This window comes from Myxocyprinus asiaticus, chromosome 20 (assembly GCF_019703515.2).
Source record: "Myxocyprinus asiaticus isolate MX2 ecotype Aquarium Trade chromosome 20, UBuf_Myxa_2, whole genome shotgun sequence".
In the NCBI taxonomy this organism is placed as follows: domain Eukaryota; kingdom Metazoa; phylum Chordata; class Actinopteri; order Cypriniformes; family Catostomidae; genus Myxocyprinus; species Myxocyprinus asiaticus.
The window spans coordinates 16,869,477-16,897,366 of NC_059363.1; the positions used below are offsets into that span (position 1 = coordinate 16,869,477).

At 38.9% G+C, this 27,890-nt stretch overlaps 1 protein-coding gene across 2 annotated transcripts; it reads left to right on the forward strand.

Annotated features, from left to right (window-relative positions):
• The first annotated feature begins 1,537 nt into the window (after positions 1–1,537).
• LOC127411069 (exportin-1-like) lies at positions 1,538–27,890 on the forward strand. 2 transcript variants are annotated; one of them, XM_051646420.1, is made up of 25 exons: positions 1,538–2,033; positions 7,200–7,832; positions 8,056–8,157; positions 10,832–10,904; positions 12,127–12,188; positions 12,269–12,313; positions 15,811–15,992; positions 16,189–16,237; positions 16,544–16,663; positions 17,238–17,366; positions 17,515–17,673; positions 17,786–17,983; positions 18,090–18,228; positions 18,606–18,787; positions 19,330–19,486; positions 19,762–19,925; positions 20,055–20,189; positions 20,321–20,504; positions 22,548–22,654; positions 22,959–23,153; positions 23,743–23,911; positions 24,014–24,148; positions 24,389–24,548; positions 25,423–25,519; positions 26,381–27,890. In XM_051646420.1, exons 2-25 carry the CDS (start codon positions 7,677–7,679, stop codon positions 26,525–26,527), a joined length of 3,246 nt encoding a protein of 1,081 aa, XP_051502380.1. In that variant the 5' UTR covers positions 1,538–2,033; positions 7,200–7,676; the 3' UTR covers positions 26,528–27,890. The 2 variants fall into 2 exon arrangements, with proteins under 2 accessions (XP_051502380.1, XP_051502381.1); XM_051646421.1 differs by having other exon boundaries at positions 1,539–2,033; positions 7,701–7,832.

The window sequence follows — 27,890 nt, forward strand, 5'->3', positions numbered from 1 at the left end:
TAGATAAATTTGTCTTGGTTAAACTGAGCATATAATTAACCAAATTACTGGTCCTAAATTGCTGTAACACTGCTCATTTTGTTAGCCATTTGAAAAGGTGTGTAGAACAGTAAGTGTGCAAGCTGGACCCTGCATAAGCTTACATGATACAGTACTGTGCAAAAGTCTTAGGCACCTAAGATGTTTCACAAAAGCATTTGTCTTAAGATGGTTATTTATATCTTCAGCTTTAGTGTGTCAATAGGAAATGTAAATGTTAGACTCCCAAACATTACTTTTGCAAACAGAAATGATTAGAATAGAAGAACAGGGAGCCCTGCAACAGATGTCATGGCCCCCATAAAGCCCCCCACTGAACATTGTGTCAGTCTGAGATTACATAAAGAGACAGAAGCAATTGAGACAGCCTAAATAGATAGAAGAACTGTGGCGAATTCTCAAAGAAGCTTGGAACATCCTATCTGCCAACAACCAAATAAAACTGTCCAGGTGTATATAAGAGAATTGATGCTGTTTTGAATGCAAAAGTGGTCACACCGAATATTGATTTAGCTTTTTTATGTTAACTGGACTTTGTATGACATTAAGTGAAAACTATTTATGTCATTATTTTTAAAGACATCCTCACTATGCAAAATTTTTCACAAGTGCTTAAAACTTTTGCACAGTACTGTATTAGTCAACATGTGCAAAGTGCATAACATCTATTGTGTCCATGTGAAATTTAACTTTTTTTTTTAAAATACATAAGCCGAAATAATAGATTTTATGAAGGACAGTGTGTTTTGTTTAGTGCAGGCACTCAAGTAGTTTGCGCACAAAATCCAGTATTTTTCCATCAAATGACGTTTAAGTGGCGTTGCGTCACGTGGGGGGTGTACATCACGCATTTCACGTCCTGATGAACCATAACACGGCCAGTTTATGTTTTCGAGTAATTTATGTGTTTCCCTTCAGTTCATACATCACTGCCATATATGAGTTCTTTTCGCGGTAGTTTACGTTTATAGAGACCATCACAAGCCAACTGTCTCAGGCTCTGACCTGTGCCATGCGTCTCATACCCCTGACTCTGAACAACCACTCCCCTTCGTGGCTCGTGGAAAATTACCAGCTTACAACCAACACAAGTACAAGCTCCGACATCCGCCTCACGGACTCGATGCCCCCGATCTCCTTCAGCCCACCGAAAAATGAATAATCTCAAACTGCATACAATGAACAGGCAGTAACGGATGCGAATATACAAAAAAGCTAAAATGTAATTTAAAGCTCACGGTGGATAACAACGCCAATGATTTTCAGAAGAGTTTTGCAAAACAGATGGAAAAACGCGCACCTCGACGATAAAACTTAAAAGCCATGGTTTACATTACAGTACAATACACAACAGTAATAATATCACATATTTCAGCTCCATTCTGCACGCAGTTTGCCTTTTTGTCTGTAAACGGGCGGAACAGTCGCGTGGGCGCCTGAAAGAGTTGAGTTTGATTGACGGATGCACCGTCCAACAGATTGCAAACAAGGACGAGCCTAGCAACGCTGCAGCCAATAGCGTGCTCCAATGGGCGTGACGTTAATCCAAACTTTTCGCGGCGCCATCGGCTGAAACTAAAACGAGATGGAATCTCCCAGTCTGAACCGGTTTCAACCGGTTACGAGTTTGTTGCTTGTGAGAAGAACAAGCAGAGGCTCACAGTGTAATACCGCCCTGGTGCAAAATTAACTTCAGTACAGAGCACATTTCTTAATTAAGGTTAACTTTATTCCGTAAAATGAACCGGACTGAAAAAATACTTAACTCGCCGTGAATGTTGGTGCGGACCTAGTGGTCCTCATATGAAGCAGCTAGCTCGTATAGTCTTCATCACAGAGGAATAGTGTGGCTGGCCACTCAACGACCTTTTTTGCATTTCGCCAGAAATCGTGTACAAACAGGCACCAACGATACTGGATCAAATAAACAAAATTTTAGCAACTCTGGCTGGCAGACAAACCCACCTTCTTACTCCCAAAGGCTTGGACTTTAGGTATGTAAATATGGGGTGAGAACTTATAGTTAGAGTGGTTTGTGCTCTGTGGAGAATGATGCTGTGAGAGTGTGTAGAAATGCCTAGAAAATGACTAAATTGCACGTATGAAGGTTGAGTGAAATGGCTTTGCTGAGGGATGTTGCGTGATGGCTCGTGTTCAGCACTTGTGTCACGCTGGAATGAATCATGTATCTTGTTTTGCTAATCTATACCAGCATTAGATCTCTAGTGACAACGAAACAATCATATAAATAACTGTACATAAACGGATAACATGGTCACGGCACTAGAAAGTGTAATCCATCATCTCAACCGCAGGATCTTGTTTTAGCGATTGCATTCCCAACTATTAATTAATATCATTTAATATGCACACGCTCTATTTCATACCTGCTTTTCTGCTAGTAAAGCTTGCAGAGCTCTCAGGTGTAGGCTGCAGAGCATCTTGTTGGTAAGAGGGGTTTCTTCGGAGTCAGGGATGGAGATCCTTGCAAAGTCACCCCCGTGGAAGTCATCCGAGACGGGTGTAGATAGCTAGAGACGACGGGATGCGTAAACCGTGTTATCGAGGCACGTTTGTTGTGTTTACTAGTCGCAGCTGAGTCGTTTACACTCGGTGTACACTTTTGGTTTGATGTATACTTAAGTGCATTTGTATGGGAGAAAGCTTTCTGCTTCGATGTTTTTGCCATTGCATGTACAATGATGCATCGGAAGTATTTGTAACGCATAGACGTGGATAAACAACACTGCTGTAAATATAAAAATGCAGTAAAACATTTCAGCCGTCTGCCAGATAACATCAGTAGTTCATATGGCTGGTAGCTGCTGTTGGTTGTTACGTTCTTAAATTGTTATCTTGGTCAGATCCAGGAACAGTCCGCGTCTCTTGAGACGAGGGGATGCTTGGAATTTAACGGGAAAGTAATTCAGTTCAGCAATTCAGTCTTCGCTTCTGTGGATACTATGAGAGTTGTATTTGCGAAGAGAATGAGTTGAGGTGAGGTGTGTCCTCACGGTTGAAAATGGGGGTGAAAGAGGAATCAACAGGTTTGGCAGTCACTACCACTCTATTTGGGTCTGCAAGACCTAAGGTTTCACAGAGCTTGACTCTTTCCAGTCGAATTCTTGACATTTCCTCCAGTGCCAGACTTTTTTGTTTCTTGGCCCTAACGCGTATACAGTAGTTTGGCTCCGGAGTGCAAATTGAATCAGCATGAGTGTTGACCACTTAATTGCATTATTGCAGTTATGAACAGTTGTCTATGTAGCAAGTCTGTTGATGCCATGATAGCTATTTAAATGAGCTCTTCTGATTAAGAGCGCTGCTGGGTATGCCTCTTCAGAATCAGAATGAGCTTTATTGCCAAGTATGCTTACACATACAAGGAATTTGTCTTGGTGACAGGAGCTTCCAGAGCACAACAATATAAAACAGCAATAAGACATAGATAATAATAAAACATAATTAAAAATGGAATAAAAATAAAATACAAAATAATAAATACAAATTTAATAGAAAATAAAGTATATATAGAGTACACAATAAGCGTGTGTGTGTGTGTGTGTGTGTGTATATATATATATATATATATATATATATATATATATATATATATATATATACACACACGCATACACACATCCATACATACACACAGACACACACATACATACACACATACACATACATAGTGCAAATCTAATACAAATCTGTTATATACAGTGCAAGGGAATGTAATGGCAGAAGAGGTTGGATGTGTTGGATAAATATAAAAAGACTAAACTGTGTATTGCACATAACACTATGTAACACAATTTTTGTTCCAGGGTAGTAAGTGTTATTTCCTAATTGCTTATGCCTCAGAAGTATAGAAAATGGCTATTATTCCCCACAAACTTTGCGTTTGTGACCAGGACAGCAATATTTTGAGATTTACCTATTTCCAATGAGAAAACAGGTGAATTTGTGTCTTTTCGTTCACATAAAGTCAGAAAAACAACAACATATGAATCCAAATTAACATGTATTTATCCTAAAGTAATACAAAAATGACTACAAAAGATTTAGAAGTGAGTAGTTTTTCGAGATTTGATTATACTGTAAATCACTTTCATGAATCAACCCCCAAATGTAGTCTCCCATCATGTCCTCGTTATACTGTCATTGGTAGTGGCGAGTCCAGTATATCCTGATGGAAGCGCTTGCCTTGCTCCTCCGAGTACGCTCCCATGTACTCCTTGAATTTATCAAGATGAGCATCAAGGATATGGACTTTGAGGGACATCCTACAGCCCATTGTGCCATAGTTCTTCACCAGAGTCTCAACCAGCTCCACATAGTTTTCGGCCTTGTGATTGCCCAGGAAGCCACGAACCACTGCGACAAAGCTGTTCCAAGCCGCTTTCTCCTTACTAGTGAGCTTCTTGGGGAATTCATTGCACTCCTAGGATCTTCTTTATCTGTGGTCTGATGAAGCATCGGCTTTGACCTTTGCCTCAGACAGCTTAGGGAAGAAGTCTTGAAGGTACTTAAAGGCTGCCGACTCCTTATCTAGTGCTCTGACAAATTGTTTCATAAGGCCCAATTTGATGTGCAGTGGTGGCATCAGCACCTTCCGGGGGTCTACCAGTGGCTCCCACTTGACATTGTTCCTCCCCACAGAGAACTCGGTCTTCTGTGGCCAGTCCCGGCTGTGGTAATGCACCTTGGTGTCCCTGCTGTTCCAAAGGCAAAGATTTCAGGGAAACTTGGTAAAACCGCCTTGGAGACCCATCAGGAATGCCATCATTTTGCTTGTGCCTAGACGTCAAAAGCTCTGCATTGGACTTGGTGAGACCAAGATCTCTAATCAAGTCATTGAGGTCTTTTTGGTTGGAGTAGTATGGGTTTCTCTCCTCAGCTCCACCTCTGAAATTGTCATGTGGATCTACAACGTCTTCTTCGCTCTCTGACTTGCTGCTCTCTTCTAAAGACGGCTGCTCTCTCTCCGGAGGACTGGGTACAGGGTGCTCATGGCAGTGTGGCACCGGGGCGATGGATGAAGGAAGGTCCGGATACGTGATAGCAGGTGCATTCTTGCCAGTCCGATGTTTGTAAGGGTCCACCATGCAGAAGTAGCAGTTCCTTGAGTGGTCAGTGGGTTCCCGCCAAATTCTTGGGATAGAGAACTTCATGGCTCTCTTTTCCCCTCTGTACCATCCTACAAAAATACATTTATTTCACCCATGACTAATGTGTAAGAGATTCTCTTACATTTTTCATATATTATATATTTTCTCAATAACATTGAAAATTGTAAAACATTTTAAAATTAAAACTTTTACTATTTGAAAAATTAAAAATTTTTATAACATAAAATTCTGAGCAATAATTGTCCATCTTACCTTCCAGAGTTTTTTTTTTTTTTGCAGTGCTCACAGGTGAAATGAGGTGCCCAGGGTTTGTCTTGATCCCCGACAGGCATGCCGAAATATGCCTTGTAGGCCTCACACATTTTAGGAGATGCTTCCACGGAGTACTCTTGTCTTGATAAATTGGCCGCAGACATAGCAAAATGCGTCTGCCAGATGCTTGCAGCCTCTTGATGCCATCTCAGAAAAATGCAGATATGTATCCACTCAGGCAGCTGGAACTAAACTGAACTGGTGGGCTTAAGGCCCCTGTATTTATACTACTATTTATATTACTGGAAAGTTCTAGAAAGTTCTAGAAGTTACTCCAAGTTTACTCAGCATTAAATCTATCTGGAATGTTCTGGAAAATAGGTAAATTTCAAAATATCACTGTCCTGGTCACAAAAGCAAAGTTTGTGGGGAATAATATCCATTTTCTGTACTTTTGAAGTATAAGCAATTAGGAAATAACACTTACTTCCCAGGAACCAAAAAAAAAAAAAATATTAATAATAATAATAATTTGTTATTAATTAATTTGTTATAGCACTGAAGCGTCAGCCAGAAGGCAACAGAGTCCAGAGTGATATTTCCAGCCTTTTTCCTCACTCTGGAAGTGTACAGTTTTTGAAGGGAGGGCAGGGGGCAACCAATAATCCTCTCAGCAGTCCGAACTGTCCTTTGTAGTCTTCTGATATCTGATTTCGTAGCTGAACCAAACCAGACAGTTATTGAAGTGCAGAGGACAGACTCAATGACTGCTGAGTAGAACTGTATCAGCAGCGCCTGTGGCAGGTTGAACTTCCTCAACTGGCGAAGGAAGTACAACCTCTGCTGGGCCTTTTTCACAATGGAGTCAATGTGGGTCTCCCACTTCAGGTCCTGTGAGATGGTAGTGCCCAGGAACCTGAATGACTTCACTGCTGCCACAGTGCTGTTTAGAATGGTGCGGGGGGTCGGTGTTGGGGTGTTCCTCCTAAAGTCCACAATCATCTCCACCGTTTTGAGCGTGTTCAGCTCAAGGTTGTTTTGACTGCACTAGACAGCCAGCTGTTCAACCTCCCTTCTGTATGCAAACTCATCGTCATCTCGGATGAGGCAGATGACAGTGATGTCATCTGCAAACTTCAGGAGCTTGACAGAGGGGTCCTTGGCGATGCAGTCATTGGTGATGACTGTGTTATATGTAAACAAAATGACATCAAGGAATGTGCTGCCTAGCACATGTTCTCATTGAGAGAATAATGGTTAGTGTGAGCGCAGCGAGTGGTTCTTGTAAGGGATGGGTGATACCATTTATTTTATTTTCGATCCGATACCAGTAATTTCAAGTCCAGTAACGTCGATACCAATTCTGATACTAATAGTAATTTATTATTTTTTTAATTATTATTATTATTATTATTATTATTATTTTTTGCGAATTAATGGGTAATTAAAAATATTATTTTTAGTCAGAATTCAAGTCATTATAATTTTCTTTATTTTTTTTTTTGCATTTGTGAGCCTAAACAGAAGATTATTAGACTTCTGTTTTGTTTACCCTTACTACAATATTACTTTAGTAAAACCATGGTTAACTATTTTTTTTTTTTTTTTAATGACTTATTAACAACAATTACACACAAACTCATTATAAGAAATGTCACCTTTAGAGATGTTGTTATTTTAGTGTGAATTTACTCCAGAAGCTGTTTCTCTGATTTTCTATCATTACCTCTACAAGGCACTGATCCCTCTTGTTTGAACGAACCTTGTGTCTTTCAGCATGAATGTTACAAAAGGTGGAGGAAGAAATGGTTCCCATCCTGCACAAGTATTTGCAAATATAGCCTAATCCTTTTTATTTTACTTTGAATCTTATGATTATTGTTCATTTTCATGGTAACCAAATTATAATATCCCTAGTTTTCAAAAATAAATAAATAAATAAATAAAAAATGTTAGAATCAATATTTGAATGTGAGGATCGATATTTTTTTATACAACACCAGTATCGATACTTTAGGATCGATCTGCCCATCCCTAGCTCTTGTTACTAGGAAATTTCAGAATATTCAAAGTGCAAGCATGTTATTTCTATCGTGTACACCAAATGAGAGTTTGCGGCAACCACATTTCCCATTGTTACTGAGGATTAAACCCTCCAGCAGGCATTGGTGTGTTTACAGGTCAGGTCATATAAGGCTTTTTGGATAGCCCGGTGGTGGGGGTGTTCATTTCACATGACTTTGCCCCTGCTGGATGTTTCCTCCCTGTCCCCCACAGAGCTCTATGCCAGCAATTATGACAATGTTAGCCGACCACGCAGCCAGACAGCTGCTGGACTTTAACCAGAAACTGGATATCAACCTGCTGGATAATGTGGTCAACTGCCTGTACCATGGGGTTGGGCCACAGGTAAGACCATTTCAAAAACAGGCACCATATTAAATAGCTTTCAAGCTCAATTTATTCAATATATATATATATATATTATGTATGTATGTATGTATGTATATATGTATATTACATCCAAAGTTAATTGATTAATGGACAGTATGCATAAGATTACATGAGAGACTTGACCACTTTTTGGTACTTTCATTGTGTGAGTTATGTCAAATTGTTCCTCCAATTTTAGCAAAGAATGGCCCAAGAGGTGCTGACTCATTTGAAGGAGCACCCAGATGCTTGGACACGTGTTGACACCATTCTGGAGTTCTCTCAGAATATGAACACCAAAGTAAGCTGAGTCCCAACTTACTCTGGTGGAGGGTCATGGTTTTTATACTTTGAGGAAGATCTGATCTCTTGTCATACATTATTCAACGGTCTGAGAGGTCAAAGGAGGGTACATATCTCCCCCCTCCCCCCCCCGCCCCATTTATTCAGTGTGTGGTTCATTTGTTTACTGGGGTTGTTTAGCATAATGTCAGAAAGACTCTGAGGTTTCTAACTGATTCCTCACTACACTTGAGAGATCACATTTTCCCACCCCTTTCCTCACATTCTTTTCCTGGTCAACCAAATTCAGAATTAAAGTCATCCTTTGTTGACAGTGAAATACCTCAGTACCTCCATCTGTACAGCAGCAGTCAGCATACGTGAAGCACCTTAGAGTGCTGATCCATGGGTTTTTATATTTATATGCAAAATGAGGAAATTCATTTTAACCTGTTGTTGCTCATTGACCCCACCCATGGGCCTGACTTTACTTTGCTTAAATGAGTTCACATTTACTATATTTTCTGCTGTTCAAAATTGTTCATAATGTTGACAAATTATACATCTGTATTATTGTCAACATTAGTAACTTTTTTTGACTAGACTATATAGTAAATGTGGGGGGTGGGCATGCACATCAATTAAAGAGGATTTTGGAAATGTATAATTTCTAGAATCCTGAAACAGAACTTCCACACTGATAAATCACATGAAGTTCATATCAATGCAGCCAATTGTTCACTTTGCAATTGTTTTAAGCAGATCGACTTAATGCAAATTGTTTAGTAATGTTTGCATATTATAGTATTGGGAATTGTGTTTTCCAGTATGTTAACAGACTTCCTCAAAGTACTGCTGACCCAGTTTGCCGTCTGCTTGCCTTTTAAGATTGCTCTTAACACTCTGGTCATTACTAATGTTTGAGTTTATTTATCAACAGTATCTGTAATTTTAAAAAGATAATGGCCCAAAAGTGAGGGCTCTAGAAGAACAGACAGGAAAAAATGCAGAGCAGGTAAATTCTTTGAATTTATCTAAATTCATCAAACAAATACTAATATATATATATATATATATATATATATAGATATAGATATAGATATATATAGATATATAGATATAGATAGATATATATAAAGATAGAGATAGATAGAAAAAGGAGCGGAGAACAACAGTGCATTAAAGTACTGTTGAACATTTGGCTTTTTTGTTTAATTTATTTACTGCCTTTTTAATAGGTGAAAAAGCAAACAAAAGAGAATTAATTGAAATTGTTCTTATTTGATATTAATCACAATGTTCCATTATGTTGATTGCTTGTAATAGGACGAAAAGGGGTGTGTCTTCCTGTGCACCTTGACACAGCTAGGCTTTGGCGGCAGGCCTCCACAAGGTCTACCTTTTCATTCCCTTACTCTCAATTCTGCTGTGCCTCCATTCACACTGCACATGCCTCATACAGAGCTGAGAGACGACAGGGAGATAGGCAGGCAGATTACCCCGTTTTTACTACGGTCAGGGATAAAAACAGTTATTTCCACTGTAGGGATCATCAGTGTCTGTGTGTGCTACGATTCCCCTTTTCTCCCTAAGCCTTCAATCTCCTCTGTCCTGGCCATTTTCTGTCTCGATCATTGACCAAAAACCTTGCAACATCCCAAGAGAGCAATAAAGACTTGATGCTTTGCATAGTGTTGCAGTGTTTTTCTCTCTTTTTCAGTCTTAACATTTATTGTTGAAACATCTGAAAAATTAAAGGTGAAAGTATCTTGATGGTTTTAATTGGGAAAGTGTGCCAAGGAACTTACTACTTTGTACTTTGAGGAATTCCAGGCCTTACCTTTTGGTTGTTTCCATGTTTTTTTTTTTTGTTGTTGTTTTTTGTTTTTTGTTTTTGCATTAACTTTTTGTCTCACAATAATCCCCCCCCCCCCCCCTTTGTCTTTGCTGATATTATTAATCCCTACAGTTGAAATACTGTTGGTCCAAATAACACTAGTGACCATAACATGGACACTAATGTACCATGAATATCTTCATCTCCTCAAAAGAAGCACATCAAACATCTTAGGACAGTGTATAAACCCAAAGCTGTGGCTAGTCTTGCTGTTCCTGAGACCCACACCAGTTATTGTTGGAAATAGTACAGTCTGTTTTATTGAGTCAGTAAGGGGTGTGGTCTTTTCCTTAGTCGACCAGTGGGAAAATGTTTGTGGAATGATTTTAAATCTTGTGAGTGGCCACTGACTCTTAAAAGAGTCCCTCGGATCTTTTTGTTTTCTGTCGTTGCGTCATTCCCCCAAGCTGCTTGTTTTGTTGTGGCTGGGCACAGACTCAAACCATTAGCTGTTTGCCATTACCGTCTCCTTTCCTGTGTTTTACATTCTGGTGTGACATGGCCAGAAACAGCAAAACTTCTACAGACTACCATCCAAACATTGTAGTTAATTGATGGAGGAATCCAAATTATTGGGTTCATTTTTTTTGTATTAAAATTAACCCACTGAAATCTGCATGATTTTATTTTTCAATCTCAATTAAATAAAAAATAAACCAGCGAATATTTGAAAATGTATTAGGCAGTTGAAGTTAAGAGCAATGCTTTGTTTTTCTTGTGTAACGGTACAGCTATGGCTGATTGGCTGGTTAAAGATTGGATCATTAACTCTTGGTTTGTTCTCTTGGCCTTACAGTACTATGCTCTGCAGATTCTGGAAACCGTTATTAAAACAAGATGGAAGATTCTGCCCAGAAACCAGTGCGAAGGTAATAATATTTCACACACCATGCAAGATTCTTATTTCAAGTTTAGGACAAAGGCTGGACAAGACTATTCTATCTATCCAACACATTCATTAGAGCAAAGTGTGTTATTGCCAGTCTGAGTTGAATTCCCCTTTTAAAAATGCATGGAAAGTCGTCTGCCCAGCTTAGTGTACATCTGTTTCCAAAAGCACCAGGTTCTGCTCTGTGAAAGATCTATGGATATTTGAAAGAGAAAACAACAAGTTTTAGGCTGGTATATTTGACAAATAAATAATATAAACATGCTTTTAGTGCATAAGATCAAAATGTTGCTCTGGTTAAGCAGTCAGTCTTTCAACTAAGTTGATATTCATCACAATTGGCCATTGTTTATTTGTTTCTTAGCAGGCACTTTTTATCCGTAGCTATTATACAGTGCTCTACAGTGACAGTTCCCTTGGAGCAACCTGGGGTTAACTTCCTTGCCCAATGGTGCCATTGCAGCTCATTCATCCATAAATTACCACTTGTGATTGCTTCAGAACTCTTCTAGCTTTTGACTGTGCATGCTTTTCTTGATGGAGTGAATATATATATATATATATATATATATATATATATATATATATATATACCAATAATATTTGTAATAAATAATATACTGTATATTAATATATATATATATATATTAATATACAGTATATTATTTATTACAAAACTAAAATTTTTACAATGTTAAATGTTTCTTTAAATACACTGTCATAAACATTAAAGATTACTAATAGTCTCAAATTAAGAGAAATGGGACTGTTTTCAACAGACATTTGTGTTAAATCCTCAGGTCCCTCTTCGTATGAGAGCACATTTAAAATGAGAGTTACTGAAAGTCAGCTGAGCTTCAGATAGTTTTTATGGACTATATGGAAGAAAAGGCTACTATGGACCCATCTGGAATGTTTTAGTAGATGGTTCATGACATCATCCTTATGTTAATAACACATTTTCTAAAATTTTAACATGGGGTAGCTTATTATTCAACACCATCTAAAATGTATACATGTATTTAAATGACTGATTACCATTTTTTAATGAGGAAAAAATCAGCAGATCGGTAATGTGCTGATGCAGATCAGGTCTGCACATGAACATACAGTAACAAGACTCCTGAGACGAGCTGCTTCCATCCAGATGGGGGTTTTGTGCTGTCTTACTGTAAACACTTATCTGCTCTGCTTTATTTCAGGCATTAAAAAGTATGTTGTGGGCCTCATTATAAAGACATCATCAGATGCGGCCAGTGTTGAGGTCAGTGAACTTCCGCTTATTTTGTTAACTGTCCTGCTGCGGTAGCTGTCTGTTTGATGCTATGCTCTGACTCTTTTCAGAAAGAGAAGGTGTACATTGGAAAACTCAACATGATATTAGTACAGGTAAGATTTGCTTGGTTCCATTAAAGTAATGGCTCACCCAAAAATTATAATTCTCTTAACATTTACTCACCCTTTTTCTGTCTCAAACTCGTATGGCTTTCTTTTTTTCTGCGGAACACAAACAAAGATATTTTGATGGCTATATGGTGCGTTTTTGTCTATACAATGCAAATCAATGGGGTCTAACACCAACACTTTAAATCTTGACATTGCAATCATGATTTGAAGCTCGAATTCAATTCCTCGTGCTTGAAGCATGCGCAGAGCACGTGAACAGTGCTTGTACATTTGCAGAGCATATCTACAGGGCTCTGCACATGCTTCAAATCATGACTGTGCCAAGGAGACTGCAGATGTCAAGATTTATGGTGAAAAAGAGTTACATTTTGGTTTGCTTCTCAACCAAAACCATTCATAATGCTTCTGAAGACATGGATTAAACCACTTGAGTTGTATGGATTACCTTTGCACTGCCTTTATGTCTTTTTTGGAGCTTGAAAGTGTTGGACTCCATTGACTTGCGTTGTATGGACCAAATCAACTCATATCTCCCTCAAATATCTTTGTGTTCCACAGAAGAAAGTCATACGAGTATGAGACAGCATAAAGGTGAGTAGATGAAGAGAGAATTACCATTTTTGGGTGAACCATTCTGTAAATTTTCTACATTAGACATTTTTGTACATTAGAGGGATTTATAGCCATAGGTGTTTTCTTTCATAGGCATGAATAGCAGTAATCATGATGTGTGAGAGTGACTGTGTTTCCTGCAAAGTTCTGTTTTTGCAGCAGGGGAGCCCATGCAACCACCATTAAAATTACAATTAAAAAAAATATATATATGCAGTTGTGCTCAAAAGTTTGCATACCCTGGCAGAAATTGTGAAATTTTGGCATTGTTTTTGAAAATATGACTGATCATGCAAAAAAACTGTCTTTTATTTAAGGATGGTGATCATATGAAGCCATTTATTATCACATAGTTGTTTGGCTCCTTTTTAAATCATAATGATAACAGAAATCACCCAAATGGCCCTGATCAAAAGTTTACATACCCTTGAATGTTTGACCTTGTTACAGACACACAAGGTGACACACACAGGTTTAAATGACAATTAAAGGTTAATTTCCCACACCTGTGGCTTTTTAAATTGCAATTAGTGTCTGTGTATAAATAGTCAATGAGTTTGTTAGCTCTCACGTGGATGCATTGAGCAGGCTAGATACTGACCCATGGGGAGCAGAAAAGAATGGTCAAAAGACCTGCGTAACAAGGTAATGGAACTTTATAAAGATGGAAAAGGATATAAAAAGATATTCAAAGCCTTGAAAATGCCAGTCAGTACTGTTCAATCACTTATTCAGAAGTGGAAAATTCGGGGATCTCTTGATACCAAGCCAAGGTCAGGTAGACCAAGAAAGATTTCAGCCACAACTACCAGAAGAATTGTTCAGGATACAAAGAAAAACCCACAGGTAACCTCAGGAGAAATACAGGCTGCTCTGGAAAAAGACGATGTGGTTGTTTCAAGAGATCCCTGAATTTTCCATTACTTAATATGTGTGTATATATATATATATATATATTACACATACAGGTGCATCTCAATAAATTAGAATGTCGTGGAAAAGTTCATTTATTTCAGTAATTCAACTCAAATTGTGAAACTCGTGTATTAAATAAATTTAATGCACACAGACTGAAGTAGTTTAAGTCTTTGGTTCTTTTAATTGTGACGATTTTGGCTCACATTTAACAAAAACCCACCAATTCACTATCTCAAAAAATTAGAATACATCATAAGACCAATAAAATAAACATTTTTAGTGAATTGTTGGCCTTCTGGAAAGTATGTTCATTTACTGTATATGTACTCAATACTTGGTAGGGGCTCCTTTTGCTTTAATTACTGCCTCAATTCGGTGTGGCGTGGAGGTGATCAGTTTGTGGCACTGCTGAGGTGGTATGGAAGCCCAGGTTTCTTTGACAGTGGCCTTCAGCTCATCTGCATTTTTTGGTCTCTTGTTTCTCATTTTCCTCTTGACAATACCACATAGATTCTCTATGGGGTTCAGGTCTGGTGAGTTTGCTGGCCAGTCAAGCACACCAACACCATGGTCATTTAACCAACTTTTGGTGCTTTTGGCAGTGTGGGCAGGTGCCAAATCCTGCTGGAAAATGAAATCAGCATCTTTAAAAAGCTGGTCAGCAGAAGGAAGCATGAAGTGCTCCAAAATTTCTTGGTAAACGGGTGCAGTGACTTTGGTTTTCAAAAAACACAATGGACCAACACCAGCAGATGACATTGCACCCCAAATCATCACAGACTGTGGAAACTTAACACTGGACTTCAAGCAACTTGGGCTATGAGCTTCTCCACCCTTCCTCCAGACTCTAGGACCTTGGTTTCCAAATGAAATACAAAACTTGCTCTCATCTGAAAAGAGGACTTTGGACCACTGGGCAACAGTCCAGTTCTTCTTCTCCTTAGCCCAGGTAAGACGCCTCTGACGTTGTCTGTGGTTCAGGAGTGGCTTAACAAGAGGAATACGACAACTGTAGCCAAATTCCTTGACACGTCTGTGTGTGGTGGCTCTTGATGCCTTGACCCCAGCCTCAGTCCATTCCTTGTGAAGTTTACCCAAATTCTTGAATCGATTTTGCTTGACAATCATAAGGCTGCGGTTCTCTCGGTTGGTTGTGCATCTTTTTCTTCCACACTTTTTCCTTCCACTCAACTTTCTGTTAACATGCTTGGATACAGCACTCTGTGAATAGCCAGCTTCTTTGGCAATGAATGTTTGTGGCTTACCCTCCTTGTGAAGGGTGTCAATGATTGTCTTCTGGACAACTGTCAGATCAGCAGTCTTCCCCATGATTGTGTAGCCTAGTGAACCAAACTGAGAGACCATTTTGAAGGCTCAGGAAACCTTTGCAGGTGTTTTGAGTTGATTAGCTGAATGGCATGTCAAAATATTCTAATTTTTTGAGATAGTGAATTGGTGGGTTTTTGTTAAATGTGAGCCAAAATCATCACAATTAAAAGAACCAAAGACTTAAACTACTTCAGTCTGTGTGCATTGAATTTATTTAATACACGAGTTTCACAATTTGAGTTGAATCACTGAAATAAATGAACTTTTCCACGACATTCTAATTTATTGAGATGCACCTGTATATAAATTAATATACAGTATATTATTTATTACAAAACTAAAATTTTACAACAAAACTCCTTTTGTGAATGTGTTTCTTTAAATACACTGTCATAAACATGAGTCATGTTAATTCAGAAACCAATCTGAAGGATTTAGAGAGTCAGCGACGGCAATGCAATAAACACCTATTGTCTATTTTTATCTTTTTATCACATTCACTGCAAACTTATATTAGTTATTTTGTTGTGTTGCTGTAGATTCAAGAGTAGTACAGGAAACACTGCTGCGATTATACAAATTTGTTAGCATGACTCTTGTTCTGTGGTGTTTGTGTTCAGATCCTGAAGCAGGAGTGGCCGAAACACTGGCCCACATTTATCAGTGACATTGTTGGAGCAAGCCGCACCAGTGAGAGCCTTTGCCAGAACAACATGATCATTCTGAAGCTCCTTAGTGAGGAGGTATTTGACTTCTCCAGTGGTCAGATGACACAGGTGAAAGCCAAACACCTGAAGGACAGGTGAGATTGCATTAATATCTGTTCACGAATGACACTATGTGCCATGTTATATATGTAAAAAAGACAATAAATGACTATTTTCTATTTTTTAATATTATATTAGGTCATGTTAAGTTAAGAGTTCTACATGTTGTAGCAGTGCATGTTACTTGCTCTTGTTATCAGCATTGTTACATGGTGTGGCTTCTATCCACAGCATGTGCAACGAGTTCTCTCAAATATTCCAGCTGTGCCAGTTTGTGATGGTACGTGTTGGCTTGCTCTCTTACTTTTCTCTATCACACAAAAACCATACTTTCCAGCTGTTCTTGTTTGTGTAGGTATAGACCTATGTCCAATTAATCACACACACACAAACTCAGTACATATTCCAGCTGTTCTAATTTGTTATGGAGTGAATAAAACCATGTACTAACACACACACATTTGTCTAGTTTTGCTGGTTTGTGATGTTCCAATGTATTTTTTCCCAATGTAAACCATACGTACAACAAACAGAGTGTTAATGGCTGTATATGTAGTTGTTATTAACATTTTTCCACTATTCTCAGGAAAATTCACAGAATGCCCCTCTAGTGCATGCTACTTTAGAGACACTGCTGAGGTTTCTCAACTGGATTCCGTTGGGTTACATTTTTGAAACCAAACTCATCAGTACTCTGGTGTACAAGGTAACATGTCTTGAAATTTTGCATGCTGTTACAATCTTTTTTGAAGGATTAGCAAAATAGTAGAAAGATTTGCTGTTGTGTGCTTTTGACAAATGATTTCATTTTTACCTTTTCCAAATATTTCCAGGTTAACTAACACTCATTTGAGTATTTTAATATTTTATATGTAAGTAGTAATGTACAGGGAGTCAGTTGTTTTTTGTTTTTTTAAATAAAGCAAGACATGATCAGGTGTTGTATCATACTGGAGGGCTTTATTTTATGAAAATGACTGACTTGCTGTACATTATGCCTCTTATTACACATTTACTTACTAAATAAATAAGTGGAGATGAAATATTGATTTGAGTTTAAACTATTTTGTTATGTTAGAAGAGACCGTGGAGTGAGATGAGAGACGTGAAACTAGCACAGATTGACCAATCAGAATACAATTTTCTAGAGAGAAGTGTAATAAATAGCTTTATAGTATATGTAATTGTTGTAAAATGAAATGGTTAAGTTGTATAGGTGTATGCAATAACAACTACATAGACTGTATAAAGCAGTGGTCTTCTACTGTGTTAATCTGTAGTTTTTAAACGTGCCGATGTTCCGCAACGTGACACTGAAGTGCTTGACTGAGATCGCAGGAGTCAGTGTCAGTCAATATGAGGAGCAGTTTGTCAGTCTCTTCACTCTGACCATGATGCAGCTCAAACAGGTAACACACAATTCTTTTGGCTGTTCTGTGGTGCAGGTCAAATGCAAATGAAAGAATAATGCCCCTTGTATTCAGTAAAACAGGCACCAGTCGGTCTTGGCACGGTTTGATATTATCTTTATTGCTGCCTCTTTCTTATGTGTTGAAGATGCTTCCCCTGAATACCAACATCCGGCTGGCATATGCGAATGGTAAAGATGACGAGCAAAACTTCATTCAGAACCTCAGCCTGTTCCTCTGCACTTTCCTCAAAGAGCACGGGCAGCTGATAGAAAAGAGATTGAACCTCAGAGAGACTCTCATGGAGGTACACACACAGACTGACGCTTGGAGAGATATGGAAGCAAACACATTAAATCAGCCTCAGATATGGAAGAATGCAAACACAAGATTTAACACCTGTTTGTCCCTCTGTTTAGGCTTTGCATTACATGTTGCTGGTGTCAGAAGTGGAGGAGACTGAGATCTTTAAAATCTGTTTGGAGTACTGGAACCATCTGGCAGCTGAGCTCTACAGAGAGAGTCCCTTCTCCACCTCCACATCTCCTCTCCTTTCAGGGAGCCAACATTTTGATGTACCACCCCGCAGACAACTGTACTTGCCTGTGCTGTCTAAAGTTAGTAGACACAAACTCGAGGTGCAATAACACCTGAGATGTCAGCCATCTATTTTTTTTTCTCACAGGCAGCAACAGTAAGGGTGTTTGTGTTCCCGTGCTGCAGGTGCGCTTGTTGATGGTAAGCCGCATGGCCAAGCCAGAGGAAGTTCTGGTGGTGGAGAACGATCAGGGCGAGGTTGTTCGAGAGTTCATGAAGGACACAGACTCCATCAATCTCTACAAGAACATGAGGGAGACGCTTGGTGAGAGCTCTGCTATTCTTCTCTGTGGCTGCAGACCAGTGTCAGTAATCAAACAGTGTGTTATCCTTTTATGCCAAGTTGTTCAATTTAAACTATCCATTAAAATAAATTCTCAGTCTAAAGAATTAACTAGACCTAGAATAGAATTTTAAAAAACATATCTAAGAAACATTTGTAAGATGTTACAAACCAAAAATATGAATTCATTTTAGTTTTTTTTTTTTTTTTTTACACATTTAGAATTTTGGTGCAATTCTTGCCCTGAGCTCTGGTTAATTTCTGACCCTGATTCAGACAATCCAGTGGTTTTCATCTGAACTCTGTCTGTGTTTTAGAGTTCTTTTTGACTCACTCTATGTCTATCTGTCTTTCTGCAGTCTATCTGACCCATCTGGACTATGCTGATGCAGAGCGCATTATGACAGAGAAACTTCATAATCAAGTGAACGGTACTGAGTGGTCCTGGAAGAACCTCAACACGCTGTGTTGGGCCATTGGTTCCATCAGTGGAGCCATGCATGAGGAGGATGAGAAGAGGTTCCTCGTCACAGTTATTAAGGTGCAGTAATCTTTGAATCAATGATTTATGTACTTTCTATTCCATTCCAGCATGACAATGCCCCTGTGCACAAAGTGAGGTCCATTTAAAATGGTCTTGGATCTGGACTGACCTGCACAAAGCCCAGACCTGAACCCCACTGAACATCTTTGGGATGAATTGGAAAGCCAGCTGTGAGCCAGGCCCCATTGCCCAACATCAGTGCCTGACCTCACTGACGCACTTGTGTCTGAATGGGAGCAAATCCCTGCCATTTTTCCCAGAAGAGTGCAAGCTGTTATTGTACCAAAGGGGGAAATTGATGCCTATGCTTTTGAAATTAAATGTTCATCAAGCACATATGGTGTCCACAAATTTTTTGTGCTTCATTATGTATTTATTGAATTAAAATGAGTTAATATTAACTGGATGCTAGATGTGTAGAACACACCCCTCAATTTTATGCATCCTTTTCATCGGCAGAGTACCACTACACTCCCATAGAAACAAGTCTTATTACTAGTACTTAGTACTATGATTATTAATTTGAATGTTTTCTACAGGACCTTCTGGGTCTATGCGAGCAGAAGAGAGGCAAGGACAACAAGGCCATCATTGCCTCTAACATCATGTACATAGTGGGCCAGTACCCACGATTCCTACGTGCACACTGGAAATTCCTGAAGACTGTCGTCAACAAATTGTTTGAGTTCATGCACGGTAAGTCACAAAGGCTTCGAGCCTTAGAATAGAATCAAAGATTTACATCTGTCTTCGGCTATAACATCTTTGGTCTAATCTCTAAATAGAAGCAGCTTTAATGTCAGATTTGGTAACACATACACAGCAAGTGCTAGATTTTAGGCAGTTATGGAACAGCTCTGTTATGATATATAAAAATCTCATTTTAGCTTGACTTTAGAGTCCATGAAATTGAAAAGGTGTTCAATTGTGATTCATTTTTTTTTTTTTTTTGAACTATTTGCTTCACTCAGAAACCCATGATGGAGTGCAGGACATGGCGTGTGACACATTCATAAAAATCGCTCAGAAGTGCAGGAGGCATTTTGTGCAGGTGCAGGTGGGAGAGGTGATGCCCTTTATTGATGAGATTCTCAACAACATTAACACCATCATATGTGATCTGCAGCCCCAGCAGGTACCAGATAAACCCGTCCATCTCAGTTAGCCTGTTTCAATGTGTTATTTTGACACTTTGTGTTTTAAAAATGTTTGTGCAGATGTTTTTTTTCAGTGCTGGTTGATATGAGTAATCTCCTTTTCTCAGGTACATACGTTTTATGAAGCTGTCGGCTATATGATTGGAGCGCAAACTGACCAGGCTGTGCAGGAACACCTTATAGAGAAGTACATGTTGTTGCCTAACCAGGTGTGGGACAGCATCATTCAGCAGGCCACCAAGGTGCAATATGTTTACCTTAAAATTGTGTTAGTTTATTTCAGACAGTGAATTTTGTTCAAATGTGAATAAATTAGACACATGTTCTGCACTGATAAATCTTAAATGGTTATTTCTTCTACTTCATGCTGTAGAATGTGGACATCCTGAAGGACCCAGAGACTGTGAAGCAGTTGGGCAGCATTCTGAAGACCAATGTCAGAGCATGTAAAGCAGTGGGACACCCTTTTGTTATTCAGCTGGGCCGAATCTACCTGGACATGCTCAATGTATACAAGTGCCTAAGTGAAAACATCTCTGCTGCAATCCAGACCAATGGTGCGTGTTTTTCTGTACACAAGCAAGTATCAGTATAAATACTTTTCAGAGATTCCCTTCAGAGTTTTAGATCATGTGTGTATGTTTTTGAAAGAAATAGTGAGTTTGATTTACATGCATTCTCATGCATTTCTCAGCTGGAAGACAAAAGGCTGTGGCTGAGCTTAGCGCTTTGTGCGTGTGTGATCAGCAGTCCATTATAGGGCTGTCTGAGCAGCTATGTATAGCACTGCAGCTTGAACAGAATGAGTGAAGTTTAACTGAATAGTAGCCCAAAGTAAATTCTTTTTAATGAGAAAGACTGACTTAATCTGAACACTTTAATGTACAGTGCAAACCAGTGGTGGGCCGTGCATTTAAGCCTTTAGTGTAATACATGCCATTAAGAAAACACAGTTTCACAATAAATAAGTTACCCTATGCGTTTGGGCATCATACATTATGTCGCAGCTAAAAAGTAATACCAGTTGACATTTTAAAAATACGTCCACGTACGAAAGGCGGAACTTGAAACGACACTTAATGCTCAAGCAAGCCTAATTTTAACTGCAGCATGACCGTTTTGTGAAATGAACGTCTCCCTAACAGACATTCAAAAATCCTAATTTTTCATATGAATTTACCAAGGAGGTCTATAATACCTGGAAAAATCTATCTAATAATATTTGCGATTTAAATGTTGCTTGCAATAAATTTCATTTCGTCAGGGTACACTGTTATGCTGCGTTCCATTCAAGTTGGATGTGGGATATTCCTACTTGATATCTCCAACCATAAATGCATTCCATTCCCTGATATTCGGAAGATGACGTTTAAGGAAACAAAACTGCAACGCTCCCGTTCGCTTATCAGGGGTTTGATTATCATTAGAGGTGTCTCCTAGCAACCCAACTGATAAACAATGCTGCAGCGCTAGTATTTGTGCTTCAGGTGTACGATTATCAAAAGAGATTATAATGTTTTATACACCTGTTTCTGCAGGCATTTGTTAAACAAGCTTTAATATCATGTAATGTGGAAACTAACTCATTTTCAATATTACTTAAAGTGAATGTTTATCACTTGTTTATTGTAGATCTCCCTGAGTGTCGACATGTTTGTGTGACATCATGCCACTGCATCTCGGTGAAATCGGAGTTGAGAATTTCTGCACGATCCTACAAGTTGTAATTCTGATTTCAAGATGCATTCCATTGCACTTTTCCTAGTAGGAATTTGTAAAATCCGACTTTCTGTGTTGAATGGAACGCAGCACTACTTTTTAGAACTTGATCCAACACTGAATGCTCAAGCAGCCTAATTTACACTTAAACTCCTGATGTTGCAATAACAACGCAAAAAGCACTTACCAATTTGCTTGAAGTGAAAATCAGTCCTCCTTTCCTGATTAATAAATTAAGCAATCACACGGTCATGCAGCACATCTCCTTTCTCAGTGGTGATGTGGCCGTAACAGCCGACTGGTCAGCAATATATCGTGCTCTTCGCTTTCAAATTACATACATCACTTAAAGCGTGATTGCGTCACTCAAGGCCAGCTAGAAGGCCTCGACCGGGACATATCCTAAAGATCACACCCACCAAGAACAAATAAATCAATCTGATTTGCTGATGAATCTGACAATCTGACTTTAGTTGCCCATTCATTTGCACTGTTGAGGGATTCTGTGAAAATTCTGAATGCCTGAGGGGGTGGAGCTCGGACTCACGTGCAGACTTCGGGCATGTGATTTGTGAAACAGTTGTCACACTTCGCTTATAAGCATCAAGGAATAAATGCTGACTGGATAAACTTTTCATTTTTCTCTATTTGTTTGTAGATTAATTAAGAGTGGAAAGCGGTTAAAAATACATAGGCAAAAAGGTGATTGAAAATATTCATTTATTTGGCATGTTAGGCCAGCAGAGAAGGCTTTGCTGGCCCTGAGAATTCGCCACTGGTGCAAACATTATATAATCTGCTTCATTTAAGCACCACAGGGGCTTTGTTAACATCTCTCAGTGCTAGTTTGTGTGCTTGATTTGCGGTTGTTTGTTTTATAGGTGAGATGGTGACAAAGCAGCCTCTGATCCGGAGCATGCGCACGGTGAAGAGAGAGACGCTGAAGCTGATCTCAGGCTGGGTCAGCCGCTCCAATGACCCACAGATGGTGAGACACATCACAACTATGTTTTGGCAAAAGAGTCTGTACTGAAAGTGCTGAACAAATCATGGTTTTATACTCTGTGTACCTCATTAAAACCCTTTGAGGAAACTAGACACCAGCACAAGGCTTTGCGTTCATGTCTGTGTTTGTTAAATTAGTTTTAGTGTCTCTGCAGGTAATTCTGTAATACCACCTTCAGGTCTGTCAATCTGGGCCTGCTCAGATTAGCGCTGTCCTTACACAACACACATTTATCTGTTCATCCTTTAAGCCTGTCTGTGCATGTTTGTTTTTGTTTGTGTTCCAGGTGGGGGAGAACTTTGTTCCTCCGCTGTTGGATGCCGTGCTCATTGATTACCAGCGCAATGTCCCGGCAGCAAGAGAACCGGAAGTGCTCAGCACCATGGCAACAATTGTAAACAAACTGGGTGGACACATTACTGGAGAGATCCCACAGATATTTGATGCAGTTTTTGAGTGCACATTAAATATGATTAACAAAGTGAGTAGCCCTAATTCAACTCTGGATTGAATTCTGTAATTAAAAAAAAAACCTTCCATTGTCATTTTATTAAAGGTGCACTCAGTAATATTTTCCCCAGTAAAAAAGTTTTACTCTTAAAGAAATGAATTGTAATTTTGAAATATATGTATAAAATCATGAACACTTACATGAGATAAGGACTCTAGTCATATCAGTAACCTTATAAAAGCTGTTTTGTTCTACATGGGGCAGGGGCACCCTCATGGGGGCTGCCATTTTAGAATCACATGACCAGCTGAATACTTCTTGCTTCATCTCAGTAACCGTCTTGTTATTGGACACTTTCACTCTTGGAATAAATTAATCATGGTTGATTGTGAATAGTGAATTTCTACAATGGCATCTGTAACTGAAAACTATTGATTTTGAATTATGCTGCATCCACACCACTAGGTGTCACTGTCCAAGATGACATGAACAAAAAGATACTAAGTGCACCTTTAATACAACTTGTATTTGTTTGTTCTTTTGAAGAATATAAAAAATGTGTGTGTGTAATACTCTTTAGTGTTTAACCTTGCTTGGTTTTGTATTTGTTTTTGTTTAGGATTTCGAAGAGTACCCAGAGCACCGGACACATTTCTTCTACCTGCTGCAGGCGGTGAACTCTCACTGTTTCCCAGCATTCTTGGCCATCCCTCCGGCACAGTTTAAACTTGTGCTTGACTCAATTATATGGGCCTTTAAACACACGATGAGAAATGTGGCAGACACTGGTGAGAACCTCAGATGCATTTATAACAGCCAGATTTTAATGTACTATAATCATTTGTCATAACAAACAAACATCAACTGTAAAATGAAAAATGTGTTGGCAGGCCTCCAGATTCTCTACACGCTGCTGCAGAACGTGGCACAGGAAGAGGCAGCAGCACAGAGCTTCTATCAGACATACTTCTGTGACATTCTTCAGCACATCTTCTCTGTCGTCACAGATACATCACACACAGCTGGTCAGTTTTGGCCAACTTCTTGTTCTCTCTTGCTCTCGCTCTCTCAAGTCCTCTTAAGTTTGTTTTTCCTGAAAACTGATTAATCAGTGTCAGACTGAAGGGTTTTTAAAAAATTACAATTATGGAGCAGATATAATTTTATTTAATTTAATGTTATATAAATGTTGTTTATAAAATGTATTTTTTCAATGTACATTTACTTCAGGGATTGTGTTAAATCTCTGTGCATTTGTCCTGCAGGTTTGACAATGCATGCTTCTATCCTGGCATACATGTTTAACCTTGTTGAGGAAGGAAAAATCAACACAGCTTTGAACCCCTCAAACCCAGTCAACAACCAGGTGTTCATCCAGGAGTATGTGGCCAACTTGCTCAAATCAGCTTTCCCACACTTACAGGAGTAAGTATCTCACAGTGTACTTAAAGTCATGTTGCTGAAGTGATGTCCAGTCCGAGTTTTCTGGTTCAAATAGCTCTGGTAATGCTGCACAGCAAGAATTAGAGTGACCTCAAAAAGTATTCATACACTTAAGCCACACTTTAGAAATGTAGGAATCTTATTTATTATTTATTAGATAAAAAAATAAAAAAATACCAAGTGGCATCTGCTAACACATGATGCTAGTCCTTTCCTCAGAACTAACTTCACAGTTCTTAGCCATTTTGCAATTACTTTTAACTAACTGATTTTAAAGTATGTTTTAATGAATGTATCAAGTCAGTTTCTCTCAAGTTCACTCAGGTGTCCTAGCAAAGTAACAAAAGTTCATCATAATAAAAACTATAGACTAAATTTAACCAGTAAGTGATCAAATATTTTTTATCTTGACTTAGAACAATATGTCTATTAACAGACTTCTTTCTGTGAGAATTTGTGTTAAAAAATGCTTGGGTTATCTCTAAAATCTAATGCAATGATGTTCATACTGTACATTTGTGTGGCATACATGTCTAAATACTTTTTGGTGCCACTGTATGTTCTTTGAAAGGTGTTTTCTTAGCAAATGGGTTTTAATTAAACAAAAAAAATTGCAGGTAGTTACTTTCCAAGTAAGGACAGACTAAATCTCAAGTGCCAATAAGCAGAATAATTGCAGTTGTTGTGATGATTATGGCATAGGGTTTGACTCTTGAGCCCTCAGGGATGAGCTAATTTTCTCTCAGGAGGCACCTTGCTGTGTGATGAATGTATGAACTTGAACCAGTAACAGTCTGTTTTAAAAATGTATAGATATGTTTATGTCTAAATATATAAGTATTCTCTGTCTCTGCAGTGCCCAGGTGAAAGTGTTTGTGACTGGCCTGTTCAGTTTAAACCAAGACATCCCAGCATTCAAAGAACACTTGAGGGATTTCCTTGTGCAGATTAAGGTTAGTTGCAAGCTGTCTGTCCTACTAAGAATAGGACACCTGCATAATTGTTATCTTTTTTTAATTTCTTTACTGAAATAAAATGTTGTCTGTAGTAATATACTGTGAATACAATAAGTTTTGACTTCAGTAGTAATTGTATTAAAAACGTTTATTTCATTGTTTCCTATACCACTAAAGCAATGACGCTGCTGCTGAATATACAGTGCCATTGCAAAAGAAATTATATTTTACCCGAATTGTGAGCTTGCAGTCTGAACCAGTTGTGCATCGTGACTAGTAATCCGTTTCACAAACTAATGACTCCTTAATGAGCCAGTTCTTTAAATGAATCGTTCAAATAGACTCACAAACGTACACGTTATCTGTTTCAATTAGTCTAATGAATCCTTCCCTGAATGATCTCTCTGTATACGTCAGAGCGGTTACAGAATCCCAGGTCACTTTCAGTTCCCTTAAAACTGATTGAAATCATTTAAGCATTTTGCCAAAAGTATATTTTTTATGTTTTATATAATTTTTAACAAATAATGGGGTAGGGACAGAATTCTTTAGGAAACACTGGTGTGAATATAAGTGTTTATGTACAGTACATGGGGAGATGTAAGTGTTTAAATAGAGGAAATGGAGATGGTGTGAGAGAGAGCATGCTGTCACATTGACCTTTAAGGGATCTTGAAGTATTGTGTAACTATATCGGTCATTAGGAGTGCAAAGGGACAAAGAGTGGTGTGTGTGTGTGTGTGTGTGTGTGTGTGTGTGTGTGTGTGTGTGTGTGTGTGTGTGTGTGTGTGTGTGTGTGTGTGTGTGTGTGTGGTGATTATGATGATGATGATTTCACTCGTTACTCTGTACCTACAGGAATTCGCGGGTGAGGACACCTCTGATCTGTTTCTGGAGGAGAGAGAGGCCTCGCTGCATCAGGCCCAGGAGGAGAAACACAAACTTCAGATGTCTGTGCCTGGCATCCTCAACCCTCACGAAATACCTGAGGAGATGTGTGACTGAGTTCACACAAAAACATTCACACCACACGCACTGTACTGACTCAAACATACTAAACACACAACTAAAATGTGGGCCATCTGTGTGTTTTCTTTTAAGTGTGTGTGTGAACTCTTTAGGCTCTTCCTGTAAGGAGGTGATTTCCGCACAGGGCTGTCTCTTGACCAAAACAATGCCAATCTGTACATGATACTGTCACCCAATGACCCTGTTTGCATTGTTCCTGTTTCATAAAGACACTTTATTGTATTAACTTTCCATTGTTAACAGCTTATGTTTGGTCAGCGCTGCATGAAGTGTCACATCTGTACAATTATTTCTTGCTTACAGTCCTCTCCTGTCCTCTCTTTCCACACATCATGTATGTGTTCATGTATATTATATATAAAGACCAGAGTGCAGTTTGTTGTGTTGGCAGAGAGCTGTGTGTGTTCTGGCAGTGGGCAGATGTACCTAGTGTCAGCGTATGCCCGATTGCAGCCAATGAGCTGCACACCTGTTCAAGCCCATGAGAATGTTGATGAATGTAAGTGATTGTTGAGGTTGCTGTGTTGCTCACTGGCTTAGGTTGTGGGGCCCGTGTGTGTGAGGGGCCAAGAGCCATTTGAGACTAAAGGATGTCTATGCTTTCTGCAGAAAGCAGCAGAATGTGAACTGGAATGGATCACTGAGTGAATGGTCTGATCGATGCTGCTGTGGTTGTGAGGGGCGTTCGGGTCCATTTGGACCCGCAACTCTGCGGCGTGAAAGCTCTCTGTTTGCTTTTCTAGGCAGGAGTGTTCAGCAGCCCTCTACATGTTCATATCAGCATAATTGTACAGAATCTTTACTACCATGGGAACATACAGATGTTTTGTCCTGTTTCGTTGTGGGTGTGTGAGCGTGCGCGTGTGTTGTCGCTAAGCCGACATCAGGTTTTTTTGTTTTCCTCAATGAGGATGGTTGCTCCTTTTGTGAGCTTTCATTAAATTGAAGTTTAAAAAAAGTGGTTAAAATATTTATGGGGTCTTGTCGGCTACACCTTTATAACTGCTCATGATAATTCGCTCAGAGACGGCTTTGGAGTTTTTTTTTTTAATTGTACTAATTTACATCGTTTACCATGCTGTAGTGCTGCAGGACACTACCTTGAGCAAAATAAATCTCAGTTTACATTTAATTTTGTATTTTTGCATTTTTCATTTGTGTCCTTTTGAGTCCTGTCCAAATAAGGCAAAGAGGTTTTAGTCAGAGAAAACGGAAATGCCGACATTCTCTTTAGGAAAAGAATGTATCAGTCTAAATACAGATGATCAATGGTTAATTCCCCTTTACTATGCATTGCATTTGTTGTGAAACTTTTTGAACTGATTAAAGTTAAAGAATT

Coding starts and splice junctions, on each gene's coding strand:
- LOC127411069 (XM_051646420.1), top strand. CDS start 7,677: ATGTTTCCTCCCTGTCCCCCACAGAGCTCTATGCCAGCAATTATGACA. Junction 20,505..22,547: donor TGCTGCAATCCAGACCAATG/GTGCGTGTTTTT, acceptor TTTGTTTTATAG/GTGAGATGGTGACAAAGCAG. Junction 25,520..26,380: donor ATTTCCTTGTGCAGATTAAG/GTTAGTTGCAAG, acceptor CTGTACCTACAG/GAATTCGCGGGTGAGGACAC.